The sequence below is a fragment of the Anolis carolinensis genome, chromosome 2, assembly GCF_035594765.1.
Source record: "Anolis carolinensis isolate JA03-04 chromosome 2, rAnoCar3.1.pri, whole genome shotgun sequence".
Taxonomy (NCBI): domain Eukaryota; kingdom Metazoa; phylum Chordata; class Lepidosauria; order Squamata; family Dactyloidae; genus Anolis; species Anolis carolinensis.
This window is the reverse complement of record NC_085842.1, coordinates 67588211-67608487: the sequence shown is the minus strand read 5'-3', so window position 1 is coordinate 67608487 and position 20277 is coordinate 67588211. Positions and strand designations below refer to the sequence as shown.

Here is a 20277-nt window from a genome sequence, read left to right as displayed (position 1 = left end):
AGTGAAAGGCTCATTTCACTTCCAAGAAGTCCTTGCACAAATGGCTCCATGCTCGTGTTCTTGAAATTTTAGAACTCGGGTATAAAACAAATTATGGAAAGAAGACAGGAAGGATCCATATCAACAAGAACAGGAATGACACTTCACAACATCTTAAAACAGAGGAAGTGCTTCATTTTTATAAAGTGGATTTGTTATTTTGGAGATCAGGGGACTCCTTGTTCATTGCCATCTGATCACATTTTCCAAGCAAGCCAAATCAAGAGTTGGGAGTGTCCACATTATTTTTCTTAATAAGAGGAATATCAAAATATGTTAAATATGCAACTGCACTACTCTCAGCCTATGGAAGAAGGATTTATGAGAGAAATACTAGAGAAATTTCTCATGTTTTTAAAAGTGATTGTTAACAGTATGAACTCTTCATGTATTTTCACCGTAAGAGTGTGCACCCTTTTTATACATCACTAAAAATGATTTTACAGATTTCATTGACGCCTGCGATAGTTGTACGAAAAATGTGTCCCCAGAAGATCATGGTGTCTTAAATACATTAGGAACTTGCAATTGCAAAGTCATGTTTTCCAATAAAAATGGCTAATGTCCACTAAAACTGATCAAAGTTCTGGAAAGGAAACAAAATGGTAAAGTTGTAATACAATAAAACATATAGGATCTTCTTGATCAGTAAATCAAAAGAATGGTAGAGGATATTTTGTATAGTGTGACCCAGTTAGAAGAAATAAGAACCACACTAACTTAAGACAATTTCAAGAACTGAAGAATGTACCTTCAAAAGCAAAAAGACTTAAAACAGCTGTGTAAACCTCCTCCTATACTCCATAAGGCATCTCCTATCTTTCAGGTTTTTTAAAGAACATGGATGTGATGGGAATAAAATCTGGAACGTTTTGGACTAAAACAAGACACTGACATTACTGTTTAAGCCATTATATTCCCTCTGCATTATTTGGCCAATTCCTTAAAAATGAAAGCACAGGATTATCACATAAAAAAAGAAAAGTATAGATGATATTTCAATTTGAGATTTAATTCATAAACCTGAGTTATTACTTGAGGTAACACCTCTGAAAGAAAAATGAAGCTATGATATCATATTTGATGAAGCATACATTGTGTTAAATGCTTTCAAGTGTCTTGAATTTTTATATTTGACAACCTCACATTTCACTTCTTAAAGACCTATTGTCTAGTTTAGTGGTTCTCTATTTTAGGCTCTCTAGATGTTTTGGATCTCATCTCACAGAATTCATGATCTCTTTCAATTTAAACCAAGGAGTTTAAATTAAAATCATCTAAAAAATTGAGAATGGCTGCTGTATTAAGCTTTCCTATTAATTTATTGTTTATATAGTACAACTCTTGTATCTGCACGGAGTATTATTTATTATTTATTTATTTACATCATTTATATTCCGCCCTTCTCACCCCGAAGGGGACTCAGGGTGGATCACATTACACATATAGGCAAACATTCAATGCCTTTTAACATAGAACAAAGACAAACAAACATAGGCTCCGAGCGGCCTCGAACTCATGACCTCCTGGTCAGTGATTCGTTGCAGTTAATTGCAGCTGGCTTGCTCTCCCGCCTGCGCCACAGCCCCATGTTCACCCTATGGATACCTGAAATCATGGGTAACAGTAAACCCTATATTTTGACAATTCTTGACCTGAAGCATAACACAGAATTGCATTGGAGGAGCTATATAGTCTCACAAACCAGAGGCATTTTTTTAGTGTACTTAATTGAAACTGTGGCTAAAGGGGTTATACTGTATCACCAAGGAGTTATGACTTGCTGTAAATAATCAGCAGGAAAAGACTTCTATAAAAATTTCCATTAGCTTTTTCAATGCTTAGCTGTTTTTGCAAACTTCTCCATTTTAATATTGATATAGTTTTAAGGTTGCTTGTATATTCTGTTGTTTTTAATTATGTTTTAATTGGACTGTTATATGCTATTATGTTTTTAACTGTTTTTAGTTGGTGAATTCTACTGTATGTTCTGAACCTGGTCCCACTTGTAAGCCACCACGAGTCCCTTCGGGGAGATGGTTGGGGGGATTTTAAAAATAAAGTTATTATATTTATTATATTTATTATTATTATTATCTGGATTCCATGATAGCATTTTTCCTATAATGCCATGCTCTTTATATTAGTTATTAGAATCTAGTGCTATATAAATCAGCAATGTGGGTAACGATTACCACCGTTTGCCTAACTTTTTCTTCTAGCTTTCTAATTTATGTTCTAAAGCCATTTTTTAAGTCTAACGACAAACCAAAAATATATAGTATATTTTTAAAGAGGTATGAGGGAACATGAGCATTAAGAGAAATGTTCAGTGGCAAAGTAGTCTAAAGCACATGTTAAAATCAAAGCCCGCGGGCAGAATCCGGCCTCGGAGACTTTCAATATCAGGGTAACATAGTTACTTTCATAAGTGTTACAATTACAAATAGTGCTTTGAAGGCAACCATAAGGTCAACGCGGCCATCAATGAAAACTGAGTTTGATAACCATAGTCTAAGACGTCTTAGTTTCAATTCCGAAGCTAAACAGATAGATATACTTGAACAACGACACACAGAAAGCCATCTTTGAGCTTTCTGGAAAAAGACTGGGATAAAATGTAACAAAAAAGTTGTTACATTAAAAAGTACCTGTTGCAGATACTGTGTATTCCTTCTACTGTCAAAGTAGTGTATATGAAAGCTTTCAAGTGCTTTCTGGAAGAAGGTATTTTGTTTCCATGGTCATAGAATTATAGAATAATCACTGCAGAAGTCAGAATTCTATTCCAACCATACAATGACGAACCTTCCCACTCACAAAATAGCTGGGTCTATCTCTGTCGCGCTGACATGGAAGTGGTTGTCCTCGTAGGTGCAGGGGAGGGGGGGGGGGCTATAGCAGAGAAAAGATTGGTTAGGGGGCTGCACTGAGAAATATATAACTACTACAGCATGGAGATAGCATCTTCCAATACAGGACTAGCAACCAATGTTTATCTCTATTGTTTTCCTTGAAGAATAATAAAGTTTGAAGAGACCACGTGGGCCATCTAGTCCAACCCCCTGCCATGCAGGAAAAGCACAATCAAAGTACCCTGGTACTTTGGTCTTACATTTTCATGGAAAATATCTATTTCTAATCTTGCATACACTTCTTTTGACCACCTACCACTTTGAATCACCTTCTTTACTGAAAAATTGTATCTTTTTAAACACTGAGCTTACTTCTAAAAAAGGTATTAACCATGAGGGGATAAGTGTTTAAGATGGTTCCACTTCATAATACATGACAACTGATCATGTCTGAAGACAAGAAGTGGACATGAGAGACTGGTCTACATTATAATGTTCTATTATTACTCAAAATGATCAAAATTATTTGTTAGAGAACTCTTGGTAATGTAAGCTTACCATTATGAAAAAAGCGTATCAAAGAGAAATCAGCCAGAATAAATCAGTTCCTACAATGTGCATCTGTCAGTAATATATATTCAAAGAATTCTTAGAAATCAACTGGGATGAAAGTATCACACATATAGAACACTGCTTCTTAAACTGTGGGTCCTGATTCCCAATGGCTTAATGTTGGGGTTCTGAAAAATTTGACAACAGTAAGTTTTCTGACCGCCACCTAGTGACCATTTCAGACATTTACACTAATCTGTTGTGCAGTTTACAGTGGACTCTGCAAAAGACGCCTCAACTGTATTTCACCAGAAGGAAAATCAGCCTGTTTATCAACCCATGCTAATACTGATTTGTTGTCACTTAATGTTAAGATTTGTATACCTATTTTATACATCTAAACACCTGAGGTCATGTAAAAATGTCTCAGTCTGAAAAGAGTCACGGGCAGGAAAATGTAAGAAGCCCTACTACAGGAAACAAACTCAAAAAATAAATTCTTACATGTAGCTGAGTAAGAACTTTTACAACAGGTCTGGTTAGCGTTCGTAAGAGCAGCAGATATTAGTAAAAATAGAAAATAGACTCCCTTTGGCTCTGTCCATTTGTTATTCCTCCAAATAAATGGTTCTTGACAAATCATTTGCAATTGATCTACTGTTTTCCATCAGAAGATAATGAATGAAAGATCCTCAATCTATTAGGTTACTTGAGTGATGTTCTCATGTTGACTTCAATGAGACAATAACTTCAGGAAGGGACCAAACCTCTCTACCTTGGCTTTCTCTCTACAGAGCAAGGCGGTCCAACAGGGTGTTTCAAAAAGATGGATGTGATTTCAAAGCAGCATATTTTACAATGGCAACATGTTAGAATTACACAAAGTTCAAAATGGTTTGATGAGTTATCAAGTTTCACTAACCATTTTGAGCCAAAACCAATTTTAAAAATAACTCCGCAAACAGAGAATATCTTATTAGACCTAATGGTGCAGACACGCCATCTTGTAAATGATTTGAGGTCAGGGGCTGTTTGTGCGCTGGGGGAGGGCTCTAGCACAGTGGTTCTCAACCTGTGGGTCCCCAGGTGTTTTCGCCTACAACTCCCAGAAATCCCAGCCAGTTTACCAGCTGTTGGGATTTCTGGGAGTTGAAGGCCAAAACATCTGGGGACCCACAGGTTGAGAACCACTTCTCTAGCGGCCATCATTTGAAGCTCTATGCCCCACTCTTTCAAGTGGTTTCAAGTTTTATCCACGGGCGGATCGTGCCTGCAGAGATATCCCAATTTCATATGGGTCCATCTTTTTGAGATACCCTGCATTTTAATGCTACTCAGGTGGAACTGTTTTCTTGGAAGATAAGCCAAACAACTTCTTTGGAGGCCACATCCCTTTCCTAAGGTTAAACAATGAGAACACCTCTGAAGAAAAAGATTCATGATAAAGCCTAACGGAGAAGTTAAGAAAGGAATGGTTAGCACAGGCATGGGCAAACTTGGGCCTTTGAGGTGTTTTGGACTTCAACTCCCACCATTCCTTGCAGCCTCAGACCCTTTCCTTTTCCCCCTCAGTCACTTAAGTTGAAAAGGAAGGGGACTGATGCTGCTAGGAATGGTGGGAGTTAAAGTCCAAAATATATGGAGGGCCCAAATTGGCCCATGCCTGGGTTAGCACATGACCCCCCCCCCCCCAAAAAAATAGAAGACCGAATAGGAGTAAGCCTAGGCTCAGGAACTGAACTTCCGCTGAGAGCTATTTTCCCCCCTTCTGCAAAGAGGGACGTGCAAGAGACTTTCCAGAGAAACGGAACGGCCGTTTCAAAAGAGGGAAAGCGATGACCAAAAGGATGTTTTTCCCCCTCCACTCTGGGGCAAGAGGGGCAAAGGAGCCATCTTCTCCTCAGAAAACGGTCTTCTCTGCGGGCTTGGGGAGGCCATTTCGCGGTTCCTAGGCCCCCTCACAGCCTTTTCCATCGCCTCCTTCTCCACAGGCCTCCTTCCTTCCTTCCTTCCTTCCCCTGAAAAGGACAACCGCTTTGCCGAAGCACCGCCATGTAATACAAGAGAAGGAAGAGAGGGATGTAGGGGAGTGAGCGTGGGGGTGAAGGATGCGAAGGAACCACCTTTCTTTTCTCGGCTCTTCCTGGGGATCTGAAAGTTTCTCTTCAGAGGCACGTCGTCGGCGGCGGAGGCGGCCTTCGGGAGGTCCAGCAGCGCCGCCGCCGCCTCCTCGTCGCCGCTTTGGCTCCTCTCAGGGCGGGCGCCATTTTGTGAGAAGGCCTCCGCTTCGGCTCCTGAGGGGAAGTCGTTGCTGCTGCTGCTGCTTCTCTCTGCCCGCTGAGGCGGCCCTGGCGCCTTCTCACAGCCGCCCGCCGCCGAAGCCTCCGCCATTAAGCCGCCCTACGCAATAAACAATGCCTCTCCCACTCGCCACCGAGACAGGCGCCCTTCCCGCCGAGCCATCTACCACCAACGCCGCTCCTTCTCCGCCCCCGCCCCGCTACACCGCCGCCAACAGCCACTCCTCCCTCCCTTTCCTCCTTTTTCTGCTTCTCTTCTTCTTTCTAACATGGCGCCGGAGCGTCAGAAAGGAGGCGGGGCTTCTCCTCTCCGCAGCAGCCAATCAGCGCGCCCCGCGTCTTATAAAAGCCAGAAGTCACGTTCGTCGCTCGCTCCCTCGCCCGCCTTCGAAGGCTGAGGAGAATAGACAGCTGTTCTCTCTCTTTCCAAGATACTTTCCGCCTCCTTTCAATTACAGCTCTGTCCAGTGGTGTGGTTCAACCTACTTGAGAAAGGAAATGGTGTGTTTCCGGAGTCCACGGACCTCCACTGAAGTATATTTCTCAGCATAACAGGTGTAGCTATCCCTCGCTTGTTTCAAAGCCTATTAAACATCAAATTAGGTTATGATTTTACAAATTAAGCACCAAAACATCATGTTAGACAACAAATTTGACAGAAAAAGTAGTTCAATACGCAGTAATGTTATGTTGTAATTACTGTATTTATGAATTTAGCACCAAAATATCACGATATATTGAAAACATTGACTACAAAAATGGCTTGGATTATCCAGAGGCTTGGATAAGTGAGGCTTGGATAAGTGAGACTCTACTGTATTTATATGTGTGTGTGTGTATGTCCCAAGTTTCCATACATAGGGAAAATCAACAAATGTTATATTTCATATTATGGGTAAAGGTAAAGGGTTTCCCCTGACGTTAAGGCTAGTTGTGTCCGACTATGGGAGTTGGTGCTCATCTCAATTTCTGAGCCGAAGAGCTGGCATTGTCCCTAGACACCTCCAAGGTCATGTGGCCAGTATGACTGCATGGAGCGCCGTTAACTTCCCGCCTGAGCGGTACCTATTGATAATAATAATAATAACTTTATTTTTATATCCCGGTCCCATCTCCCCAAGGGGACTTAGGGCAGCTCACATGGGGATAAGCATCACACTTATCATCATCATCATACATTAAAACAGTCATAATTTATAGTTTAAAACAATATAAAACAACATAACAGTATAAAACAGCATAAACATATTCGGTCCGTCAAACCTATAGCATAGTACAAATATGTAAGGATGAGCTTGTGCAGACTCTACGTGAGACTCAAGGATAATAATATAGGGCAATCAGAAAAGATTACAAGATTAAAATCAACAAGAGTGAGGGACATTGATAAAGTGCAATAATTGTGACAAGTTAATATCTAACTGGCACTATTCATTTGAAGGCACATCGATACAGCCATGTACTAAGGTCCTTAATAATAATAATAAAACTATTTATACCCCGCCACCATCTCCCCGTGGTGACTCGGGGCGGCTCACAATGTTACAAAAGTAACAGCGCAAATACATTAACAATAGACACAATTTAAAACACAAGAAGATGATAGAACAGAAGTTAAAACAAAGGTTTATACAACAGTAATAATATCAAACAACCACCAATGCAATTCAGTCAACTTCAAAGGTGGGGGGGGGGGGACTATAGCAGCAATGTATGATAAAATCATTAGATAAAAATACCCTAATGAAAGGAACCTAATAACATTCAGAATAGAATTATAATGAGGCTGGTCATCCAATAGCTGTCTCTCCAAAGGCCAGCCCAAACATCCAGGTTTTCAATTCTTTCTTAAAAGATAGTAGGGAGGGTGCCAACCTAATCTCCCTGGGGAGGGAGTTCCAGAGCCGAGGGTCCACAGCCGAGAAGGCCCTTTCTCTAGTCCCCACCAAATGTAACTGAGGAAGGCGGAAGCGAGAGGAGGGCCTCCCCGGAAGATCTCAGAGATCGCGTAGGTTCATAAGGGACGACACGGTCATGAAGATAGGCAGGTCCCGAACCATTTAGAGCTTTATAGGTAATAACCTGCACCTTGAATTGGGCCCGGAATATTATCGGCAGCCAGTGGAGCTGCTTGAACAGGGGGGTTGACCGCTCCCTGTAAGCAGCTCCAGTTAGTAACGCAGCTGCCGACCGTTGTACCAACTGTAATTTCCGGACCGTCTTCAAGGGAAGCCCTACGTAGATCGCATTACAGTAATCCATCCTTGAGGTAACTAGAGCGTGGACCACCGTGGTCAAGCCAGACTTCTCGAGGTACGGTTGCAGTTGGTGCACAAGTTTTAATTGTGCAAAGACCCTCCCGGCCACCACCGACACCTGAGCATCAAGTGACAGCGATGGATCCAGAAGGACCCCCAAACTGCGGATCTGTGCCTTCAGGGGGAGTGTGACCCCGTCAAGCACAGGTAACCACCCTATGCCCCGATCAGTCGAACGGCTGACCTGGAGGACCTCTGTCTTATCAGGATTAAGCTTCAGCTTATTGGCCCTCATCCAACCCATTACAGCGGCCAGACACTGGTCTGGGATCCGAGGGGCTTCCTTGGAAGTATGTGGAAAGGAGTAGTGGAGTTGAGTGTCATCTGCGTAGAGACGGCACCGAACTCCAAAACCCCGGATGACCTTGCTTAGTGGTTTCATGTAGATATTTAAAAGCATGGGGACAGAATGGAACCTTGTGGGACCCCACAGGTCAAAGGCCAGGGGTCCGAGCAGGTGTCCCCCAGCTTCACTATCTGGGATCGGCCCTCCAGGAAGGACTGGAGCCACTGCAAAGCAGTACCCCCAAGGCCCATCCCGGAGAGCTGTCCCAGAAGGATACCATGATCGATGGTATTGAAAGCCGCTGAGATGTCTAAGAGAACCAACAGGGACACACTCCCCCTGTCAAGCTCTCTACGGAGGTCATCCACCAAGGCGACCAAAGCCGTCTCAGTGCCATGACCAGGCCTGAAGCCAGACTGGAATGGGTCAAGATAATCGGTGTCATCTAAGAATCCCTGGATTTGAGAGGCCACCACCCGCTCCAGAACCTTGCCTAAGAATGGGAGGTTTGAAATTGGTCAATAGTTCAACAGAATAGAGCAAGGGTCCCCAAACTAAGGCCCGGGGGCCGGATGCGGCCCTCCAAGGTCATTTACCTGGCCCCCGCCCTCAATTTTATAATATAATATTTTTATATCAGTTTTAATAATATAATATATTGTATATACATATAATCTTGATAATAATATTATAATGTTATACAATATAATACTAATAATAATACCATATAATAATATTAATTATATGTTATATATTACATATAATATTACAGTATAGTGGTATAGTTCAATCTAGTAATATATAATGCTAATATTGTGCTATGTTAATAATATAATATATTGTATGTACATACAGCTGCTCTGAGTCCCCTTCGGGGTGAGAAGGGTGGGATATAAATGTAGTAAATAAAGGTAGTAAATAAATAATTAATTTTAGACTTAGGCTCACCCAAAGTCTGAAATGACTTGAAGGCACACAACAACAACAACAATCATAATTAACCTGACTATCTCATTGGCCAGTAGCAGGCCCACACTTTCCATTGAAATCCTGATAGGTTTATGTTGGTTAAAATTGTTTTCATTTTTAAATATTGTATTGTTCTTTAATTGTTATTGTTGTATTGCACTACAAATAAGACATATGCAGTGTGCATAGGAATTTGTTCGAATTTTTTTTCAAATGATAATTCTGCCCCTCAACAGTCTGAAGGATTGTGGACCGGCCCTCTGCTTCAAAAGTTTGGGGACCCCTGGAATAGAGGAAGGTGGACAGGGAAGGTGCCAGTCTGATCTCTCTGGGGAGGGATTCCAGAGCTGAGGGGCCACTACTGAGAAGGCCCTCTCCCTCGTCCCCACCAACCGCACCTGAGACGGAGGCAGGAACGAGAGAAGGACCTCCCCACAGGATCTCAAGGCCCGCGTGGGTTCATAGAGGAGGAGGCAGTCGTGGAGATAAGCAGGCCCTGAGCTGTTTAGGGCTTTATAGGTAATAACCTGCACCTTGAATTGGGCCCAGAAACTTATCGGTAGCCAATGGAGCTGCTTAAACATAGTGGTTGACTGTTCTCTGTAGCCTACTCCAGTTTTCACTATGGCCGCTGATCTTTGTACCAGCTGTAGTTTCCAAGCCGTCTTCAAGGGCAGCCTCAAGTAGAGCGCATTGCAGTAATCCAGTCTGGAAGTAACTAAGGTGTTGACCACCATGGCCAAGTCAGATCTACTCACATTTACTGTTTTCAAACTGCTAGGTTGGCATACAGCAGACGCTCTGCTCCCCGGATTTGAACTGCTGACCTTTTGGTCTGCAAATTCAGCAGCTCAGCAGTTTAACCGGCTGCGCCACCAGAAGCTTGCATTTCATATTATAGTTTAGATTATATACACACACACACACACACACATATATATATATATATTGTCTAGAAAGTGGTAACCAACGGCAATTTATATTGAAGGGAGATGTTGACAAGCTAGAATGTGTCCAGAGGAGGGCGACTAAAATGATCAAGGGCCTGGAGAACAAGGCCTATGAGGAATGGCTTAAAAAACTGGGCATGTTTAGCCTGCAGAAGAGAAGGCTGAGAGGAGACATGATGACCATGTATAAATATGTGAGGGGAAGTCATAGAAAGGAGAGAGCAAACTTGTTTTCTGCTGCTCTGGAGACTAGGACGCAGAACAATGGCTTTAAACTATAGGAAAGGAGATTCCACCTGAACATTAGGAGAACTTCCTCACTGTGATAGTATTCAGCAAAGGAACTGTCTGCCCCGTAGTGTGGTGGAGGCTCCTTCTTTGGAGACTTTTAAACAGAGGCTGGGTGGCCATCTTTTGGGGTGTTTTGATTGTGATTTTCCTGCTTCTTGGCAGGGAGTTGGACTGGATGGACTCTTCCAACTCTATGATTCTATATTTCTCAGCATGACAGGTGTAGATATCCCTCACTTGTTTCACAGGTCAGGGACCATTGATTATATTTGTGTGTGTGTGTATGTCCCAAAAGTCTCCAAATATTAGGAAAATTAACAAATGTTATAATTTATATTATAGTTCAATTTAGAAATACATGTATAGTGTGTAGAAAGAGGTGACCAACACAAAATATCAGCAAAGGACCAGAGGGATCCTCTCACCTCTGCAGGAGTCTACCATATGCCATGCAGCTGTGGACAAGTCTACATAGGGACCACCAAATGCAGCATTGCCCAAATACGAATCAAGGACACATGAAAGGCACTACAGACTAACTCAACCAGAGAAGTCAGCCATAGCAGAGCACTTGAACCAACCTGGATACAGCCTGTTCTTTGAGAACACAGAAATGCTGGACCACTTTAACAACCATCATGTTAGACTATACAGAGATGCCATTGAAATCCACAAGCATATGGACAATTTCAACAGAAAGGAGGAAACCATGAAAATGAACAAAATCTGGCTACCAGTATTTAAAAACTCTAAAATCAGGAGTGTAAATGATGAACAAAACTTGAAAGACGGGAATTTCAGATAAGAAACAATCAGGACCAGTTAACACCTCCCAACAAAGGATTTCCCCAGGCAGGAAGCAACCAGGCTTTGAAGCTGCAACACTATTCAATGCTAATCAAGCTGGCCAATTGCAATGTTCACACTTGCCTCCAACAAACAAGAGTTCTTTCTCCCACCCTGGATATTCCACAGATATATAAACCTCACTTGCCTAGTTTCCAACAGACCTCACAACCTTTGAGGATGCTTGGGTGAAACATCAAGAGAGAATGCTTCTGGGACATGGTCATACAGCTCAGAAAAAGGCAACCCAGTGATTCTGGCCATGAAATTCTTCGACAACACATTCAACACATAATATTTTGTAAAATATGGTAATTAATATTTTGTAATCAAAGGTACATTTACCAAGCATTTCCCATTTTCATTATTATGGCAACTTTTGGGACATCCTATATATCTATATATCTATAAACACACACACTGGGTGAAGGAAGATAGAGGCTTTTGAACTATGTTGCTGGAGGAAAATTCTGAGAGTGCCTTGGATCGCAAGAAGATCAAACCAGTCCATACTCCAGGAAATAAAATCCGACTGCTCACTGGAGAAAAGGATATTAAAGGCAAAGATTAAGTACCTTGGCCATATAATGAGAAGACAGGATTCCTTGGAAAAGCTAATAATGCTGGGGAAAATGGAAGGAAAAGGGAAGAGGGGCCGAGCAAGGGCAAGATGGATGGATGTTATCCTTGAAGTGACTGACTTGACCTTGAAGGAGCTGGAGGTGTTGATGGCCAATAGGAGTCGATGCATACAAAAGAACAAGTTAATAATTATTTAATAAACAATAAAAAGGTTTAAATTCCAACGCCTCCCAATCGGATAGTTCTAAGTCTCTGAAAAGGGATTGGAGGTCTGTTTTAAAGATTATCTTTGCTTATTTTATGTGTCTCTTCTTTCTTCTTATATCTGGAGCAAAGTCTCTTTTGTCCATAGTTTCAACTAATCTGCTGCTTAACCTTTCAACTGTTAACTTTTAACCGTCAGCATTTGACTTTTATCTATCAACCTCTGACATGCATGTTTTTGTGTGTTGCTCCTTCCTGCATCTCCAGGACAATGGCTGATTTCCAAAAACTACCAGAGTTTGTTGTCAGGCTCTGCCTCTGGAGGTGTCTGTTGTGGTTCAGTCTGATGATGAAGGGGGATTTGGGTTTCAGCAGTTTGTTCCAGGAAATGTGAAACAGCAGTTTGTCCCAGGAAATGTTGAAGATTCAGAAATGCAGGTTGATTCAGGAAATGTTGATGGCTTAGAAAAACAGACTGATCAGGGGAATGTGGAAAGCTCTGAGTTTAGCAGAGACTCTGAAGTTAGTGATAAGGGTGAGCTTTCACAGGAGTCTCAGGATTGTCAATATCAACAAAGTCCAGGTGGCAGCGAGGGAGAAGAATTCTGTTTAGACAGGAATTCTAGGTTAAAGTTGAGATTGGGCCCCAGACGTTCTGTGAGAATTGCAGGCAAGCATGGGGGAGCCAGAGCTCAGAGGAATGTGTTTCTAGCTTGCAAGAATGGTTAAAAAGGGAAGTAATTGGGGAAGATTTTAGACAGAGCAACATTGCTTTTGGAGATTTAACTCTCGCCTTGTCTTGGCTCATGGAAATATATCTTGCTTCATTTCATGCTTACAATCTGTGCTTGGATTATACTTTTGAAGCTCATGTTACCTTGTTTCTTCAGAACTGCTTCGCTATTTTTGGGACTTTGAAATAATATCTACGAGGACTTTGAACCGTGTTTTGTAGATTGCCGTTGCAATCGGATTATTGCTTTCTTTACTGCTGTTTATTAAGTTTTGCTATTCTTTATCAATAAACTGAAGAAAAAAACCAAGCCTGCTGTGGTGGGGTGTGTGTGTTGCAGCAAGGTGAATCAGTCCTGAGGTGCAACAGTGTCTTCAAGGGGAAGGGAAGGTCTTAAATACAAGGGCTAGCTATTGTTCCCTCCCACAATAACAATACACAAAAAGCCTCCTCTAACTAAGAGAGAGACCAACTTCGGGAAAGGCTTTGTGGTGGCATGACAGTATGTGTGTGTGTTTGTATGTGTATGTGTGTATATATTTAAAAACATTGGAAATAGCTGATCTGTAAAATTCAGTGTATGTGTGTATAGGTATGGATATAAATTGCATATTGTTAGCATTCCTATATATGATTATGATATATTTATTTTGTCATTATCATTTTGCAATCTATATGTTTGACTGTGATGAGTCATGGGCCATGTAGTCCCATTCCTGGCACTGTAGTGCCAGATGAAGAGGAAAACTTGGGTTTTTCACCGTCTCAGTCAGATTTGGAACTTTCCCAGCCAGATTTGGGAACCTTGCACCTGCAAGAGATTTGTCTTCCAGAAGTCTGTCAAACAAGCCCTGAGCCTAAATCTCCTGTGTTTTCTCGCCACGAGTTTTGTAAACAACAGAGGGGAGTTCAAGCAGCGTCTTGCAGGAGTGCTAGGATAGCTGCTAAGTATTCAGCTGATTAAGCCTGCTTTCCATGGGAAACTTTAAGGAGTCATGCATCTGGACTCAGAGATTAGCTTTCGTTTCTGGTTCCCCAGAGAACTGCTCTTTGGTGGGAAAACTAGACCCTATTTAGGTGTTTTGCCCACAAAGGGTTCTTGCGGAGTCAATTCGTCAGCTACGGGAGTAAGTTGTGTGTGGACAGCGCGCTCCTGTTTCCAAGCCTTCGTTCCCGTTTTCAGCCTTGTTTACCTCCACGGATCTTGCCTTGTTTCCTAGGACTTAGCCTTGTTTTTCCAGGACTCAGCCTTGCCTTGTTTCCCGGATTTTGCCAAGTAATACCACGGATCTTGTCCTTGCTTCTCGTTCCTTGCTGCCTTGTACCAAGCCTTGTTTCAAGTTACTCCATAGCCTCGCTCAAGTTTCATGGACTAAGGACCTTGTCATCTCCCCTCACTTTGCCTGGCAAAGTGAGTGTTTCGGTTATTGGATTACAACTTTGGACCTTAATATTTCATATTGGACATTGTTTCTTTGGACTAATTTTGACCTTTCCTGAAAGGTCTAATTCTGGACTATTTTCTACACTTGTTTTTATTAACTTTATATACTCCTTCAATAAAGATATTAGATAGATTTTGGCCTCTGTGTATGGTTATTGGTGCTCTGCAGCCTGGGTCTTGACAGTTTGACTCCGCCACCCTAAGCACCAATTAACCTAGGCCAGAATGTCTACCGGAGCCGGACCGGGAGGTAAGCCACTCAGCTACACCATCGACAAGGAGGAAGTGGACCGCATCCGTGATAAGCTCAATGCGCAGGAGGGAGAAATAAAGGGGTTGAAGGAACGCGGAATCCGTCTCCCGGCCTTGGCATTGCCAACCAAGTTTTCTGGAGAAGCTTCTAAGGTTCATGTTTTCCGTCGCCAATGCCAGGCTTATCTAGAGGCCCGCAATGCCGAGTTCCCCCAAGAAGACATCAAAGTGGCGTGGATCTACAGCCTTTTAGACGGGCCAGCGGCCAACTGGGCGACGGCACTGTTCGACCAAGTTTCCCCGCATCTAAGATCAGCGCAACACTTCTTGGATCACATTAAGGCGACTTGGGGGATCGAAGACAATTTGGAGGCAGCCGGCCATAAACTCCGGCGCCTCTCTCAGGGGGACAGACCCTTGTCCCAGTACATAGCCGAGTTCCGAGTGCTGGCCCACAGCACCGGATGGAATGATATAGCCCTCAGAGGACAATTCCGGGAGGGTCTCAACATCGAGATGTTGGAGGAAATTTCCAAGGTGGATCCCCCCCACTCTCTTGAAGCACTCATTGATCAATGTTTACGAGCTGAAGTCATGCTGGCCAACAGAAAACAATGGGTCCGAGGCCAGGGCGGTAGAGCTGGGGTGAAACCTCCCGCTCCCACCAGCGTCCAGCCGCGTCCAGCATGGAGACCCCCACCACCAGCCCCATACCCCAGAGGGAGCGAGGAGGTGCCGATGCAGTTGGGCAATGTGCGTCCCAGGTTAGACGCCGCCGAGAAGGCCCGCCGCCAACGCCTAAATCTCTGTTGGTACTGCGGAAACGGGGGCCACTTCGCCAGAGAGTGCCCAGCCAAAGGGAAGCCCGCCGCCCGTCTGGCGGCGGCGTCCTCCACGGAGACGAAGACGTCTGAGGCGGCTGGCGCACAGCCGGCGGGGGAAGCCAGCGACCGGGAGTAGAGAGGCTCGCCAACCCGGTCAAAAAACCCACTCAAGAGCCGCCAACTGGGGTCCTGTTTCTTCTAGTGGTCACCTTGTGGTCAGCAAAAAAAGGACCCGTCATGGTCCATGCCATGATAGACTCAGGAGCCACAAACAATTTCATTGACAGAGAGTATGCCGACTCTCTGGGATTACAATATCATGACTTCAAGAACGCCCGTGTGGTGCAAGCCATCGATGGCCGCCCCCTCAAGACGGGCCCCGTAAGCCAGTGGTCGGAACCCACCAGAATGTGGATAAGGGAACATATGGAAGAGATTTCCTTCTTTGTTACCGAGGTTCCCCATTTCCCTGTGATTTTGGGTATTCCATGGCTGACACTTCACGACCCAAGCATCTCCTGGTCCAACAGGGAACTGCAGTTTGCTTCAAAATATTGCCAAAACCATTGCCTTGTAGCCAAGGTCTGCCATGCCACAGACACTGAACCCATTATCACCTTGCCCAAGAAGTACTCAGAATATTGGGATGTATTCAATGAAAAAGAGGCCGAGAGATTACCCCCACATAGACCTTATGACTGTGCCATTGACTTGGTGGAGGGGGCCCCGATCCCGCGAGGACATCTCTACTCCCTGACTGAACCGGAGCAAGAAGCTCTCAGGGAGTTCATAGAGTCAAACCTTCGCAAGGGATTCATCAGACCCTCTCAATCCCCAGCCGCTTCTCCAGTGATGTTTGTGAAAAAGAAGTCAGGGGATTTACGCTTGGTGGTGGACTATAGAGCATTGAACAATATCACTAAGCGGAACAGCTATCCCCTGCCCTTAATCTCGGACCTACTAGACCGACTTCAAGGAGCCAAGGTCTACACCAAGCTGGATCTTCGGGGGGCGTATAATCTAGTTCGCATCAGAGAAGGGGACGAGTGGAAGACCGCCTTCCAGACTAAATTCGGATTATTCGAGTCCCGAGTTATGAATTATGGATTATGTGGAGCTCCCGCAACGTTCCAGCATTTTGTCAATGACATCTTTCAGGATTATCTAGATCGGTTCTTGATCATCTACCTGGACGATTTTTTGGTGTTTTCTAGATCACAATCAGAACATGAGAACCACGTCAGAATGGTGTTACAACGATTGCGGGATCATGGACTTTATGCCAAGCTGGAAAAATGTGCTTTTGATCTACAAGAGGTAGATTTCCTGGGGTACCGCGTCTCGCCACTAGGGCTCTCCATGGACCCGGCAAAGGTTTCAGCAGTATTGGAATGGCGGGCGCCCGCCAACAAGAAAGAGGTGCAACGATTCTTGGGGTTCGCGAACTACTACCGCAAGTTCATTCCAGACTTTGCCCGCTGGTCTGACCCAATTACCAGCTGCATCCGTGGGAAACAGCCCTTCCGCTGGACAGATCAAGCAGAGAAAGGGTTCCAGCAACTAAAGAAATTATTCACGTCCCAGCCAATCCTTCAGCATCCAGATCCTGAAACCCTTTTTGTCGTGCAGGCGGACGCCTCCGATGTGGCAATTGGGGCTGTACTCCTACAACCGGTGGGAGATCATCTTCATCCTTGTGCCTTTTATTCCCGTCAATTGACCGCACCAGAGAGAAACTACACCATTTGGGAAAAGGAACTATTGGCCATAAAGGCAGCCTTTGAAACTTGGAGACATTGGTTAGAAGGGGCCAAATTTCCCATTGAAGTCCATACTGATCATCGGAATCTAGAGCATCTAAAAACTGCCCGCAAGCTAAATCAGAGACAACAACGCTGGGCTTTATTCTTTGAACGTTTTAACTTCCAAATTCATTATGTAACCCCAGCCCAGACCAAAGAAGCAGATGCTCTGTCACGGAAACCGGAATACGCTGCAGGGCGCAAGGAGACCTTTGAGTCCCAGCTGCTACAACCCGAGAACTTTGCCACGCTCACAGTGGGAAACACCAAATCCACTCCCATTGAATCAACTCCCTCTACTCCAGGGCCCCTTTGTGCTCAAGAAATCAGGGCTAGTCAGCAAGTAGATGCCTGGGCGCAGGACCAACTTCGCCAAGGACTACATTTTCCCTTTTCGCTTAAGGATGGGCTACTTTGCTATAGAAATCATGTTTACATCCCCCCAGGACCGGGCAGGGAAAAGGCACTTCGTTTGTGTCATGACTGCAAGCCAGCAGGGCATTTCGGGCTATTTAAAACTATGCATTTGATCCTAAGAGATTTCTGGTGGCCCAAGATCCGCAAGGATGTGGAAAAATATGTCAACACCTGCCCAGTATGCCAGCGCTCCAAGACAAGAAGGGAAAAGCCCTCAGGGCTTCTACATCCCCTCCCTACTCCATCCCACCCATGGGAAATAATCTCTGCGGATTTTATAACTGATCTACCACCTTCCTGTGGATTCACCACGATCCTAGTGGTGGTGGACCTTTTCACCAAGTTAGCCCATTTTATTCCCTGTGAAGGCCTTCCCACGGCCAAAGAGACTGCAGATCTATTCCTCCAACATGTTTTCAGATTGCATGGATTGCCCAAGAGTTTGGTCACAGACCGTGGGTCCCAATTCACCTCTCGTTTCTGGAAAGCACTACAAAAACTATTGGGCATAGACTCTCGTTTATCTTCGGCTCATCATCCCCAAACAGATGGGCAAACTGAGCGCACCAATGCCACTTTGGAACAATACCTTCGCTGTTATGTGAATTACCAGCAGGACAATTGGGCTTCCCTGTTATCGCTGTCAGAGTTTGCCTACAACAATGGGGTCCAGGCTTCTACTAAAGAAACCCCGTTCTTTGCAAACTACGGCTTCCATCCACGTTTCTTTCCTCCTGTCATTGAAACCTCAGAAGTTCCCGCAGCAGAGGACTGGCTGCAGGAACTCGCAGCGGTGCAACAACTCTTGCTCCAGCAACTAGACCAAGCCAAGGAGGACTATAAACGTCACGCGGACAAACATCGCCAGCCGGGCCCCGAAATCAAGGTAGGAGACCGGGTTCTTCTGTCCACTCGCTTTTTGCCCTCCCATCGCCCTTGCCGGAAGTTAGATGCCCGTTTCATTGGTCCCTATCCAGTGGTGGCGCAACTTAACCCCGTGACTTTCAAACTCCAACTTCCACGCTCTATGCGCATTCATCCAGTGTTCCATCGCTCCCTGCTCCTTCCGGCGGATGGTGTGCGCCCTGATACAGACCGGCCGGCCCCCCCTCCTGTTTGGGTGGATGGGGAGGAGGAGTTTGAGGTTCAGGACATTTTGGATTCTCGCTTTCACCGCCGCCGCCTACAATATCTCATTGACTGGGTGGGTTTTGGCCCCGAGGAACGCTCTTGGGAAGACGCTTCCACAGTCCATGCTCCTGATCTAACCCGCCGCTTCCATCAGACCTATCCCGCCAAGCCGCGGCCTCGCGCCTCGGGGAGAGAGTCCCAGTTTGAGAGGAGGCTTGAGGAGGGGGATAGTGTGATGAGTCATGGGCCATGTAGTCCCATTCCTGGCACTGTAGTGCCAGATGAAGAGGAAAACTTGGGTTTTTCACCGTCTCAGATTTGGAACTTTCCCAGCCAGATTTGGGAACCTTGCACCTGCAAGAGATTTGTCTTCCAGAAGTCTGTCAAACAAGCCCTGAGCCTAAATCTCCTGTGTTTTCTCGCCACGAGTTTTGTAAACAACAGAGGGGAGTTCAAGCAGCGTCTCGCAGGAGTGCTAGGATAGCTGCTAAGTATTCAGCTGATTAAGCCTGCTTTCCATGGGAAACTTTAAGGAGTCATGCATCTGGACTCAGAGATTAGCTTTCGTTTCTGGTTCCCCAGAGAACTGCTCTTTGGTGGGAAAACTAGACCCTATTTAGGTGTTTTGCCCACAAAGGGTTCTTGCGGAGTCAATTCGTCAGCTACGGGAGTAAGTTGTGTGTGGACAGCGCGCTCCTGTTTCCAAGCCTTCGTTCCCGTTTTCAGCCTTGTTTACCTCCACGGATCTTGCCTTGTTTCCTAGGACTTAGCCTTGTTTTTCCAGGACTCAGCCTTGCCTTGTTTCCCGGATTTTGCCAAGTAATTCCACGGATCTTGTCCTTGCTTCTCGTTCCTTGCTGCCTTGTACCAAGCCTTGTTTCAAGTTACTCCATAGCCTCGCTCAAGTTTCATGGACTAAGGACCTTGTCATCTCCCCTCACTTTGCCTGGCAAAGTGAGTGTTTCGGTTATTGGATTACAACTTTGGACCTTAATATTTCATATTGGACATTGTTTCTTTGGACTAATTTTGACCTTTCCTGAAAGGTCTAATTCTGGACTATTTTCTACACTTGTTTTTATTAACTTTATATACTCCTTCAATAAAGATATTAGATAGATTTTGGCCTCTGTGTATGGTTATTGGTGCTCTGCAGCCTGGGTCTTGACATTGACTGAGTTAACAACATAACCACTGGGCCAAATCACACCAAACTTGGCCACAAAACTAATTACTTCCCAAGGAGTGACCATCCAAAACAAAAAATAAAAAAGTGACAAAGCCAAAAAAAATCCCCCCCAAATGCAAATAACATTCTGTGCATGCGCAAGAGCTCTCCTGCTTATGGCAGCAATCCCATCCGCCATCTTGAAAGCAGCCACTATTGGCCAAGCTCCCAGACCAGCCAAGGTGAAGAGGCAATGGGGACAACACGGAGAAAAGCGTGTTCCCTTTGCTATGGCGTGGGTGCAGGTGGAGGAA

The 20277-nt window shown here is 44.5% G+C and overlaps 1 protein-coding gene across 10 annotated transcripts in view; it reads right to left on the bottom strand.

Annotated features, from left to right (window-relative positions):
- The window catches only part of tasor (transcription activation suppressor), a 119934-nt gene extending 113891 nt beyond the window's left edge, over nt 1-6043 (bottom strand). For 8 of the 10 annotated variants that reach the window (XR_010002605.1, XR_010002607.1, XR_010002606.1 and 5 more), the window contains exon 1: nt 5570-6043. Coding sequence is in view for 4 of the 10 variants with exons in the window: in XM_062969880.1 (XP_062825950.1) it covers nt 5570-5837 (268 nt within the window). In the remaining 6 variants the exon portion in view is untranslated. The remainder of the gene's footprint in view (nt 1-5569) is intronic. The other 2 variants (XM_008105248.3, XM_003217753.4) reach the window with 2 other exon arrangements.
- Between the last annotated feature and the right edge of the window lie 14234 nt (nt 6044-20277).